General features: G+C 39.2%; 1 protein-coding gene across 5 annotated transcripts in view; it reads right to left on the bottom strand.

The window, feature by feature from the left end:
- Positions 1–454: 454 nt before the first annotated feature.
- galnt13 (UDP-N-acetyl-alpha-D-galactosamine:polypeptide N-acetylgalactosaminyltransferase 13) overlaps positions 455–12,997 on the bottom strand; it is a 35,561-nt gene continuing 23,018 nt past the window's right edge. For 2 of the 5 annotated variants that reach the window (XM_040028015.1, XM_040028014.1), the window contains 4 exons: positions 12,842–12,940; positions 11,599–11,733; positions 8,213–8,435; positions 2,229–2,339 (listed from right to left, as the gene is read on the bottom strand). In XM_040028015.1, coding sequence (XP_039883949.1) covers positions 8,250–8,435; positions 11,599–11,733; positions 12,842–12,940 — 420 coding nt within the window. In that variant the 3' untranslated portion in view covers positions 2,229–2,339; positions 8,213–8,249. Of the gene's footprint in view, positions 2,340–8,212; positions 8,436–11,598; positions 11,734–12,841; positions 12,941–12,997 lie in introns of those variants that run through there. The other 3 variants (XM_040028013.1, XM_040028012.1, XM_040028016.1) reach the window with 2 other exon arrangements.

Here is a 12,997-nt window from a genome sequence, read left to right as displayed (position 1 = left end):
TAGCTATAATATTACAGTGTGATTTTCTCAAAAGTACCTGTTAAAATCTACATTCATTCAAAATGTATCACTTGTATTTCTAGTCCAAAACCAACATCATATTTCTCATCACCTGTAATAGATTAACTTCCATGATGTAATTCCTGTTGGAGTAATACGGAACATCAACAGCTGCGTCAGTTAACAACCGACCTGGAATTTCAAAGATATGTTTCAGGTATAGTGCTGTGCAAAAAAGTCTCGAGTTGCCCCTCATTTCCTTTTGCTTTGCTTCCAAAGTAGTTAGAGTTTCTTGCAATTTTTAAAGTGGTCTTGAGCAATAATTATCATTTGAATCTTTAAAATTTTGTCTTTGGACATTGACTGCTTTTTATTTGTTGTTGTTTTTAATTTCAGACAAGTTCTTGCACCTGACCATTTTCAGACTAATGTTTTGGGGGGATTTTGCATTTTCTTTTTTTTGGGGGGGGGGGGGGGGGGGGGGGGTGTCTATCCACTTAATAATAACCTATGACTCATTCAAGCATAAGAACCTAACCCAAGGGATAAACCAGTATTGTGGCTACACGTAACAGACAACTTACCACAGAACCAATTTTAAATTGTATCTTTAGGCGCTTTGTTATTAGCATTCTGTTGCAAAAAACATTTTTCCCACAATTTCTTTAAACCATCATGACTATGAACAAAGGTATTCAGGAGAGAGGTTCAATAGTGAGTCTCTATAGCCATCTGTAAAACAAGGTGGCGGCTCTGTCATGGTTGTGACTGCAATTCAGCCACTATTACTGGGGGATCTTCAAAACTCATCAAAATTGATCAGATTTAGATCCACCATCCCCAAACACACCGCCAATGTAGCAAAAACATACCTGGATAGAAAAGCACACAGTGAAACACTGTCAATCATGGACTGGCGTCCCCAGAGCCCGGATCTCAACATTAATAAAGCAGTGTGGGATCAACTTGACAGAATGGAAAGAAAGGCAGCCAACATCCAAAGACGACCTTTGAATGTCTTTTAAAAAGCCTGGAGAACTATTCCTGAAGACTTACTTATGGAAGTTACAAGAAAGCTGCCTAAGAGAGTTCAGGCTGTGTTGAAGAATACTAAAAACTGATTTTTTTTTAAAGCTCCCTAGAATTATACAAACTGTTTTGTCTTATACTGCATCTCCATGTATGTTTGCATACTTCAATAAAGCACTGCAAATATCAAGAAGTTAAGGGTGGCTCAAGACTTTCTGCACAGTACTAGAAACTTTAAAGAGATTAGTACAACTCTTTAACAAAGTTTAAGGGATCTTCATAAAAATGGCACTCCTCTTAAGTTAAACTGTAACAACTGATATGGGTGTCAGGGCTTCAACTGAAATTTGATTGTTCAGTTTGTTAAGGTTGGGCTTCCGTTTTCTCTCGAGCAGATTTATTACCACACGGTCTCATGAAATGTGATAAAAAGACACGTCCTAAATAGCTAATGCTACAATGGGCTTGATAAAGAAGAAGGAAAAGCATTTGTAGGTTATACAGGGCTACGACTTTATCCCTTCAGTAAATCACCTCAAGAGGGTAACACCTATCAGTGCTGATCTCCATATGTCAGTCAACAGTTGCAGTTAAAATGACCACCATTCTGCTTGAAGCATAGACACAGTAGACACCGACATGAAAAGATAATGAGCAGCAAACCAGCTGTTTTCTTTTACAACTGTACCTATAGTAGATACATCAATGCCTGTCTGGATACAGTGGTGGTTATAGAATCTCAACCATTGCAAAGATACGTCTCAGAAAATGACAAATGGTCTCCTGTTTATGTTTTTCCAGAAGCTAATCAGCAGTCAGTGCAGCAGATTCACAGCTAGCAGGTGTCCATCACAGTGTAACTCCTTTGATGTGAGTGTTTTCCATGCACGACCCGATACGTCATTATCCTAGTTCAGATCTGTAAAAGTTCCCAAAGCTACAGCTCATCATATTTTTAGAAATGCAGGTGCCAGTGCAGTTTATCCTCAAACCTGTGTTGAACTGTAATACGATCAAATGGAAGAAAAGCCGCTGCTGCCCAGTTCTCTGCATTTCTTGGCCAGGATGTAAAAGCAAGAGGTGCATGATGTGTGGTAAGAGCCATCTGGTGAGGGTAAGGAAAGCCAGGACTGGTTGGGTGGAGAACGACAGAGGACTGAGGTGAAGAGTCAGACGCTAAGGGTCATGTTACGGAGCAGCCACTGCTGGGAACGGCTGCCATTGCAGTCTCTCAATGTGGGGACCATCTTGTCGTCCTCAGAGGGCATGTCCAAGCACTGGTTGCTATTCACATGCAGCAGAGTAAGTCGCTGGAGAGAAAAGATGAAAAAACAAAACAACAGGCAGTTACAACTGATGTAAATATATATACGCATGACATTAAACAATTACAAGTTGAAGACCAACCTCCCCTGTGTTTTACAGTCATGTACCCTCAAAGATGCAGGTCATCACTGAGGGCATCAGTGCCAGCTGCCAGTGCCTCACTGCTTCAACTGTGGTCTGAAGAAAAGCTGAATCTATGCGCATCACTCAAACCAACCCTCACAGATTCATTTTAACTACTAATTTCCCAAATTTCAGCTTTGTTGTACCATTGACCCAATAAATAAACTTAAGTCTGTGCCTGCACCATTTATTAAAACAATAAAAACAGAATGACAAAATAAGGAACATCAAGAGAAAAAGACTTGAATAAAAAAAAGAGTTACCCCTCATACAATACATCTCTCACTGTGAAACGCTGTGGAAATCGAGGCTCCTGTCGGGGGAGAAACTTGTCATTGGCACTTTAACAAAAGGATGTTTCTGTGATTGACTGAGCTTCAAAAGCATCAACCTCTCTAGAGCCAACTTCCCCCCCACATTCAGTGGTAATGGGAAAACGAGTTGTTTTAATGTTAAAACCACTGCAACAAACTCGCTACAGTGTTTTCAGTTTTATCACTATGTTCAGGTTTGCAAACTCCTGTATGTTCATTGAATAGCAGGTGAAGACATCATGAACAAGTGGATCACATACAAAGTAAATGTAGACCTGTGCATACATTTGACCTTAACAAGGCGGTCTACTGAGGCGTTTTCTAGTCTTTAAAGCTGATTTTTTGACCATTAAAAAAGTGATTATATTCTGATTACGAATGGAAATAACACATTGTTTACACATTCAGAAATTACAAAGCAGCTTTAAAAATTAATGTAGGGTCTGTTTATACTCCATTTTTATCTCTGTTTTGGTCTGTGCCATCAACAAAGGAAAAGATCCGGTCCTGTAGCTCCTAATTTTCACCAACCATTCACTGCAGGCCAGAAAATCAAACCAAAGAGCTGAAATGATAGCGATGTGAGGTGATAATAATGTTTGTTCCTCTGAGTGACCCTTATCACATACATGTGGTGATCTGGTCAATTCTCAGGAACAATAATAAATAGTTTTAACTATTTATTTATTCCAATTATTAAAATAACCTAGGAAAAAGAGTTTATTGTTAACACTGCAGCTCATTATATTTACTTTTTGATCAAAGTGCTACAGTATAATAGGCACCATTAGCACCAGCAGTAATACTGCTGGTGCTTGTTAGCACTGACCACATCACGATTATTTATTCAACACCATGCTTGGGATAAACTGTGTTTTTATTGTTAATGCGACACATTATAGTAGCATCTTTTTTCAGAACAGATAAGTAACCAGGGATCACGAGGAGAGGAAAAAGGTTACAATGTGACATTAGTTGCAACAAATATCTCTACCCTAATGATTGTGTGTGCCTTAATCAGTACACCACAATGATCGCCTCTCAGTTGTGTAAAATCTGATTAAAATTTTCCATTTTTGTTACTATGGTTGCTGTAGCTCAGGAGGTAGAGCAGATCAACTACTAATCAGAAGGCTGGTGGTTCGATATCTGGCTCCTCCAGTCTGCATGCCGAATATCCTTGGACAAGATAGTAAATCCAAGTTGCTTGTATGGATGGGTGAATTAGGCAAGTTGTATAAAAAGCACTTTAAGTGCTCAGTTAGAGTTGAGAAAAAAAAAAAAAAAAACTATATAAGAACCAGTCCATGTATTAGCAGTGTGTCACAAAAAACACACAATTTGTTGCCATTTTTCAGCTGATTCAAAGACAACACAGTTTGACAGCATAAATTTTTTTGCACCAACAAGGTGATTTGTAAAGAGTTATTAGCAGAAAACCCGCCATATTTGAGCAGGGTGCGCAGTGTGTCCTTAAAAATTTTGAGGAAACTAGACAAGTGAAGGACAAAAGAAGTGGCTACAGCAGATTCACTGTATTTGAAAGTCGTGTCCTTATAAAATAGGGGGGGGGAGATGTATCTGGCCATTGAACTGATCCATCTCTTGTTCATTGACACCTCATAAGAAATTGTTCCTGTGGAAGGATGAGGCAGAGAAGAGAAAAGGCCAAGACATGCCAAATTATATTTATAGTGATAAATCCAGTTTAGAAAATTTAGGTTCAAATCATGATGAACAGAGGAGTTCAGGAGAAAGGTACAACAGGGAGTGTCCACAGTTATGTATTAAACATGGCGGAGGATCGGTCATGGTTGGGGGTTCAATTCAGCCAGTGGTGCTAGGGACCTTGTCAAAATAGATGGAATTATGGACACAGAGAAGTAAAGTCAGACTCTGACCCACCAACAACTATAAGGCATCTGATTGGCAGCAGCTTCAGTTTTCAGCGTGGTCTCAAACACACTGCAATGCAGTAAAAGCACGGAACAAAAGAAGAGCTTTGACTGTCCTTCAAGAGGCCTTGAGAATTATTCCTAAAGACTACTTTAAAAAATGACATGGAAGCTGTCTAAGACAGTTCAGCCTGTGTTAAAGTATAAAGTCAGTAACACCAAATATTGACTTTCAAGCTCGTTGCAATTGCACAAACTCTGTTGTTGCCTTAAACTGTATTTCTATGTATGTTTGCACGTTTTGAGAATCACTGCACTTAGTTCCCTTTTTCCTAGCAAAATATAAAGAAATAAGAGGTTGCTCTAGACTTGCACAGCATTGTATACCCATAAAAACACCTGTACAGAACTAATGAAGGTGTGTAATTGCAAAGCTTATCATTATAGAAGTATTTTAATAACCTTACATTTCTCACAGTGGCTTCATTACACATCACAGGCCAAATATGCCATCATCTGCTAACTAAATTGACCGTGGGACAAGTTGGATTGGGCTCTGTCTAACTGGGCTCAGGTGACAATGACTGATTAACTGGCTTTCTTCATGAAAGACATTTTAGTAAAATAATGATGAGTGAAAACCATTTACACTCTCAGGGATCTGGTACTGTGCATACTGGCTCACTGTCACTGCCATAGCTCATCAAGACACTTAAATAGAACAGGGTCCCTGTTAATGTAATTACAGTATTCCTTCTCCTGCTCCACTCCATCGCTCCTGTCTGTCCTATGTGATGCTTTTTCGTGGAAACCAGAAAGGCTAGAAAACAGGACAAACCGGACCAGACTGGAAATAACACACCTGTTGTGATGAGCTCGAACTCAAGCACCACACAAGTGGTATGTACCACAGGAGAGAATCTGTGGCTATCTGCTACACGTCACCAGAGATAACACCCCCCACTAACAACTGTGAGAGAGCCCTCAATAGCCTTGATTAACCATTTATGTTTAAATCCTCAGTAGTAACATGCTTCCGCAATTTCATTCCTCACTTGAGTTGCTTTTCTCATCCTAATGATCACATGCAGAGGAGTAGGGGACTTGAGAGTTGGTTTGTAAAGAGAAGCAGAGCCTCTGCAGAGAAAAACAATGCCACGAGAGAAATTGGGAAAATTATGTTAGGAGCTACAAAGATGCCATGTAATATATGAAAATGTATAAGCGTATAAATGAAAACCAAAACAGAGATAGCCTCAGGTTTAGCAGTTTGCAGCTTAACACAATGTTATATTGGCATAAAAAATAAAACTCAGGTGAACAAATAACCTAAAAATACATCATGCCATAAAAACTGGTCATTAAGCATGATTTGTTTGTTTTTTTAAATTCTGCAATCGAGGCATAATTCTTCATTAAAACAAGATTGTGCTTTGACAGTTAACAGAGGATATTCAGACTAATGAGCTCACGGAGACGCTCAGGCCATGTTTGATCTCAAGCTATAAAACACAAGGGCCCAACACTATCTGCCTGGATACAAAGAAGTGCATGCAAACACAGCCATATACACACACACACACACACACACACACACACACACACACACACACACACACACACACACACACTGCCCTACAGGGCACACTTGTTCAAACAGAGCGAGAACAAAGAGAGCAGGTGGCACACAACCTCACACACCTGTCTAAAAACAAAGGAAAAGAACAATAAGCTTGTGCTACACTATACTTTAATTTAAAAAGTAGTTCTTTAATAGTAGTTGTAACTTCATAGCAAAGTTCTCCCTAAACTATTGAGAAGAAGAATAAAAAAGAAGCAAAGATCAACAATTTTTTCCTAATCCAAACTGAATGAATACTACATTTTTGAGCCATGCGCAGGGCATAATCATTTACAAAGCCTTTCTAAACAGCCTTAAATCATAAAGATAATATTTTTCCTTTCATTCAAAATCTAAATTTACTCCAGGGGAACATGTGGCACAAGAAAAGTATGATTTGAAAAAGAAAAAAAGTTCCATGTTCAATGAAATTACTCGAAATATGGAGGTCCTGTCCTTTGCTCATAATTATTACATGCTTGCTTTGGGGCAGAGAAAACTCCCATCTTCCTCCCAGCAAACCAAGCACAGTCTCCAGAGCAAGAAACCGAGTGTGTGCACAGCTGAGACCAGCTAATTAAATGATGACCGTTTCTAACCATAACCCAGGTTGAGGAATAGCATCCTCTTTATCACCACAAAGCACACTGGACTTGCTGATAGGCAGAGAGGTTCTTGTTTTGACGTGATCTTCTGTGCTTGCTGCTGGGGATCTAGATAGAGGAGTGGCTTTTTTGTGGGAGATACAAACACAGCAGATACTTTTGTATCTCAGGGCAGATTCAGCAACAGTGTCATTTGCTTTAATGGAGCCCTTCTCTTGTGTACGTGCTCCTCTCTGCTTGCTATGCTAGAAGGATGTCTGAGAGAGAACAGCAAATCAGGCCATCTAACAGCAGGTCACTATACTGCCACAACTCTGACACACACCAGCAGTCCCGGGAGCTCCTTACCCAATTTGCCCTGCTTGGACACAGAAACTGTGGCATGCTACAGTGAAATTGCTCTTTAGCGTTTTGAGAGATACAACAGTACAGGATTCTGAGGTGTTCACTCCAAATTACTCAACAGAACAGAATTGGCTACAGAGAGAATGACTGACAGACACAAAGCCTGGAAAAAGGCAGGAAAATAACAACTCCGAAATGGACAGAAATGCTGAGCTGAAGAACATTTCTCAAAAAAAGTATGTAAATAAGAAGGCTTAGCGGTGAAAAAACACTGATAATGGGCGTTTTACAATGTACATGGAACACTGTGTACACAGCTGCTTTTGGCCAATAAGAGAGTGGCCTGAGCAACTACAGCCATGAAAGATAGGTTCACAATGAAGGATCACTTCAAAAGAACTTGTAAACAATGGCGAGCCCATTTGAATAAGCTCCGCATGCAGATAATCAGCTAAAAATAAGCACGTCCTCCATCTCGGCCATCATTCATCATGTGCAGGCAGTCCAGGGGACAGCCAGTGAATTTTCACATCAAAATATAATATTTATTTTGGAAAATAAATGTCAATTGAGATGTAATTTAGCAAAAAGATTAGCTAAAGGTCTTCCAGATAGCATCTTATACAGAGAAGCATCTTGACAGGACATCTGTCATTGCGTAATGAAGCTCTTCCCATGTCTCTGTGCACTCCCCCCTTGAAAGGTCACCAATAACAAAAAAGTGTTAATGCTTCCTAAAACACATGCACATTCAGGCGTACACCTGGAAGAACCACAAGTCTACTCTCACTGACAAAAATCAGAAAGTCAAACATACTCTCAAAACAGCCAAAGTTGCCTATTACAGCCCAAACAGGTCTAGTGAATTCTAACAGTGTGAAACTACATTGCTACAGAGCAACTATGATGACCACCAACCTCTATTCTACACCTAACTTGTGCTAATCTGCTCACCTCACGCCCCCCGTAGCCCCCGAGAGCAGACTTGAGTTTAGAGAAAATAATCCGTGGGACTGAAGTAGAGGTGTCTAGCGACCTCCAGACGAGTGTAGTTGTGGAGGATCCACGACTGTATTGGACTGTTGTTACAGTACTCCACAGTGGGGCCATAGGTGCCGTCCTCCAGACGGCCGATGGTCAGACATGATTGGGTGATGATGTGGAGGAAGGTGTGCTTCTGCAGTGAGCCAGGAGGGAAAAGGGACAGATGGTTTTCAAGGTAAGTCACAGAGTCATAAAGTAATTCTTAAACTGATGCGTCTGTTCTTCGCAGTAAACTTTCCCAGACACTGACTAAATGTCTGACTTATTTGGTCCATTTCTTGTTTTATTTAGTTATTAGATAGACCATATCTTCATAAGCGATATGGGTCATGTTTCAAATTATTCATGTGACTATTGGCTCAGTCACCCACGAAAAAAGGTAACAGGATGGCAACCTCCTTGCAACAAATCAGTAGCAACAATCACTTGTAGGCAGATCTCATTAATGCAGACAGATTGGCAACACATTAAAATCTGTCTGCATTTATGAATCTGAGTGTATTTGCACCAATAAGCGCTTGCCCATTGAAAGTTTTCTGGTTAAATTCCTATATAAAAGCAAGCAGAGTGCCTATGTCATTCTTTAGTTAAACTGCCATCCTGCAGCAATTACATCACAGTTTAATGTTTAATATAAAGGTGCCATATTCTGCTGATTTATCACAGTGAATCCCTCTGTTCTCACAGATTGCATGTAACTGCCAACTTGACCCCGTTCAATGGCAGACTGTTGACAGTCTGATAGGAGACCCACTTATTTTTAATAGACATCTTGATGCACAAAGTGGCTTTGAGGTCAGCAACTGACTGCAAGTAGTTGCAGGCCTGGTTGCTGTCTCCAAAGCAACCACTTGAAAGTCTAGGAGGTTGGTTTCAAACCCCTGAGAAAATGACTACATCAACAATTTGAACATATCCTTACAATGAGGCAGACGATATTTGCCAAAATTAGCACAATGCAAATAATTTTGGGGGGGTAATTTATAAAACGAGATGGGCAATTTAAAAAGAGCAAAAAAAAAAAAAAAAGTTAGATGACATGTTTTTACTAAATATCTATGTTCTAATTCGTGGTAGGGTGTGGTCGGCAGGGAAAGCGGACCCAGCTGCGCAGCATCGCAATCACGCCTCGCCAACTTAAGATCGGTGTAGAGTCCTGTTGTGGTGTTGCTGTTGTTGTTGGTATGTGGCTGGCAGCTGGGAAGCTGAGCCGACTTGTGTGAGCTTCAAGCGTAATAAAGAGAATGTCCAACAGTGGTGAAACGCGGTCATGTCATGCCCCTTACCTGCAGGAATTTGATTTTATCTATTTGGTTCTCCTATTTTACTTCCTGACACAGCCTGTGGCTTAGTGTGCCTCACTTGTAAATAGCTATTCAATCAATATGCCAATCCATGCCTCAAACTCTTTATCTCCAATAAACTCATTACTTGCATTTTGCTGCAATAGTTCAAGTGTGAATTAAATAACGATTAGCTCAAATATTTTAAGTCTTAAAAAAATAAATAACATTTTGGGTTTCTTTAGCCAGAAAACTGGCTGGAGAAAAAAAAAAAAAAAAAAAAAAAAAGTTTAAAAACTACAGTAATTAGACTCTACTAAAGCTAAAACACAACTTGACAAGCACAGCAAACTTAAAAAAAAAAGTACAGATAAATTGGTGAAAACTTCAGCGCACTTAGAAATTTTGGCTATCATGTGTTTGAGTGGGATATCCATGCGAGGGAAAGCACAGTAAATAGAACTTATTACTGGCTGAAGCAGCAGAGTAGGTGAACAGGAAAGTGGATGTCGGTCACAACTGTAAATGAATACAGGAGGAATATGGAGAAGCCAGGTATTTCTGTGAAAGTGAAACTGATGACCAGATGAAATGTTAATGGTACTGTAGTCATCCAGGATTCAGTCCCTGTCAGTCACACCTGGGCTAAAAATAACACCGGCCACTGACAGCGATGAAACCCCAGAGCTGTTTACAACAGAGACCGGTCCTCTTCGTTATGAATTATTCATTTTATTCTCTTTTTTTTTTTCCATTTTAAGAAAAGCACACTGAGAGCAAAGTGTAATGAAAGGATTTCTCCATGGATTTGTTCAATGCTCGATGAAAAGGCCTCTGAGCTTCCTCACTTTGTCATATCGCCATGTCAGTGACAGGACATCTCAATCACTCGTAGACAACTCTGCATGCGACGCTGCCTTGTCTAACCATCTCCCAGAGGATTAAAAATGCATAAATTGTTCATATAAAAATGCTTTTTGAGTTGTGTAATCCATAATGTATTTTTGATGTATTCTGAGGAAACAAGGCTTGAGAAGAATATTTAGTTTTCCTATGAGATTTCCTGCCCACAACATCTGTTTCTTCATTTGACTGAATATCAAAAATGCAAGCTTATTACTGCTTGCATACCCAGGAATATTAGGTAAAGTGAAACCCTGGTGTTCAATATGCTTTGTCGATTTTTTATATTTTCTAATTCAGTGCTATAGCAAAAGGAAAAGACTTTGATACATACATATATACACATATAGCAATACCTGTAATGAGCAACACAGCTAAAAAAAAAATAGACATAAGGTTATTATTTTTTCACCTCACCATTTTGCACCTAATGCATGCAATCATTTTTCTTTGATATTTGTAGGTGATACTTGTGTTTTGGCTTGTTTGTTTTTTGAGGGGGGTTATAGGTTAGACTTCAGTTTCTCTCTGCGATGCAAATTATTTGGTGACTTGATTGTTCTGCTGCACATACAATATATTTGTCTACAAAATATAAAAGGATAAATTGCAATGCGTGATTCCAGGTCACCTATGTAGGAAAAGGCTTCAGTACACATCCAAAAATATATATATATTTATATAAACGATTTACCGTACTAAACACTAACACTTCAGAGTCCACACACTCATACTCACTATACTAAATCACAATGTGGCACTTCAGGAGGGACAAATTGAACAGCTTACCTCAAAATCATATTCCCACTTGCCAACATACTACATAATGAGACGAGAAAAGAGAAACAGCTGCTGGGTTGAAATAGCAACTCAACTTCCATGGTGCTTTAAAAAAAACAACAACAACAGCACACAGCACCATCTTGTGGCAGAAAACAGTCATTCTAGTTTCCCACGACCAAAGATCCTCAGTGTCCTACTGCTCATGAAATTACCTTTTGACAGGTAAAGGTACAAACGTTAAATTGAGGAACAGGGGAAAAGAATGGCCACTTGCTTTAGAACCCTTATTTTGAATTATTTGGTTCCTAAAAGGGCCACAGATCCTACCTCAGCATCGTACTCAAACATCTGATTGCCCTTCATGTGGTGACACTTGAGCATGACAACAGGCCCGTTGAGGCGGGAGACATCCAGGCAGAGGTCATCTGTTCTGATTTCTTTATCCGCAGTGTACGAGAACACCTACAGGAAGAGGTTTTATTCAGCTCTTGAAAAATATCAGTAACATCAACATCACAAAAAATAAAACAACAGTATTGTAAGGGGTTTTAGGGATAGATGACTAAACTGTACATATTTATTAAACCTTAATTTTTTTTCTTTTTGTTTTTTGTTTTTATTTACACTCCAGAGCTTTTTAAAAATTGATTGTGTACTTTATTGGGCATTTCCAGGATGTTCTACAGATATTTTTTGTACAAGACTGGACAGATATTCTGTCTTGTGTGCTGCAGAAAAAAACTATAATGAGACTTGAGTATAAAGAATATTGATTGGACCAAAGTGAATTCTGGGCTAGAAATCTTTGAGTCTAATCAACACTGGGCTTCAGAAATGAGAGAGAGAAAGCATTGTATTGAAAATCTGCACATTGACTTAGAAGTTGGAGATTAACACACTCCTCGCTTCCAACCTGAAGTCAAGTTTTTGGGCAAGATAATGTACTGCTAGAGTCTGCACTTTAAAATTAAGTACACCCCATGATTTAGTAGCTTGGAGAACCATCTTTAGCAGTAATAATTTGAAATGATGAGCAATAATTTGAAATCATCATTCTCTCGAATCCCTGTTGAGAAATTGAAGTTTGTTTCTGCGCAGCTCTCTTAAGCTCCTGCCATAACATTTCAGTCAAGTTGAGGTCTGATTTGACTGGACAATTGCAACACCGTGATCATTTTATTTTTCAGTCCTTCGGCTTTAACACGCTAATTGAAGCCTGGATGGTCTGAGATCTAGTTCTTGGGATTGTGCTTTTAATATCTTTAAGTATTACATGCCCTGACCTTGGAGTAAATTTGTTGGCATGTCTACTCCTGGGAACACTGTGTTAACACCTAAATGGTCCAGATCAGCAAATTATAGAGGTGCTCACACCTGCTAATGATCAATTAATCAAGTATGTTTAGTTAGCAACACCTGGCTGCTACCCAAGTAGAACGCTTAAGGCTGTGCTTAGTTTCATTCAGATTTAAAGTTACATTTGCAAATTCTATTATGATATAGATAATAGTATTTCTTTCCACAATTAAGTATAATACTCTCAATACAGTATTTCCTGTTATCTCCTCACCTGGTTTCCACCCATGCCGTGGCAGTTGAAAAAGCCAACCTTCTCGTTCTCCTTTCTCCCCATGTTGTCCATACACTGGTTGGTTTCAACATTTCTGATCTATAGACAGGAAGTTCATATTTACAAATAAGAAGTACAAGTTTATTAACTTTGTAA

The sequence above is a fragment of the Simochromis diagramma genome, unplaced genomic scaffold (assembly GCF_900408965.1).
Source record: "Simochromis diagramma unplaced genomic scaffold, fSimDia1.1 OVJJ01000343.1, whole genome shotgun sequence".
NCBI lineage: Eukaryota > Metazoa > Chordata > Actinopteri > Cichliformes > Cichlidae > Simochromis > Simochromis diagramma.
Note: the sequence above shows the minus strand (reverse complement) of the source record. Positions and strands in the feature narration are given on the sequence as shown.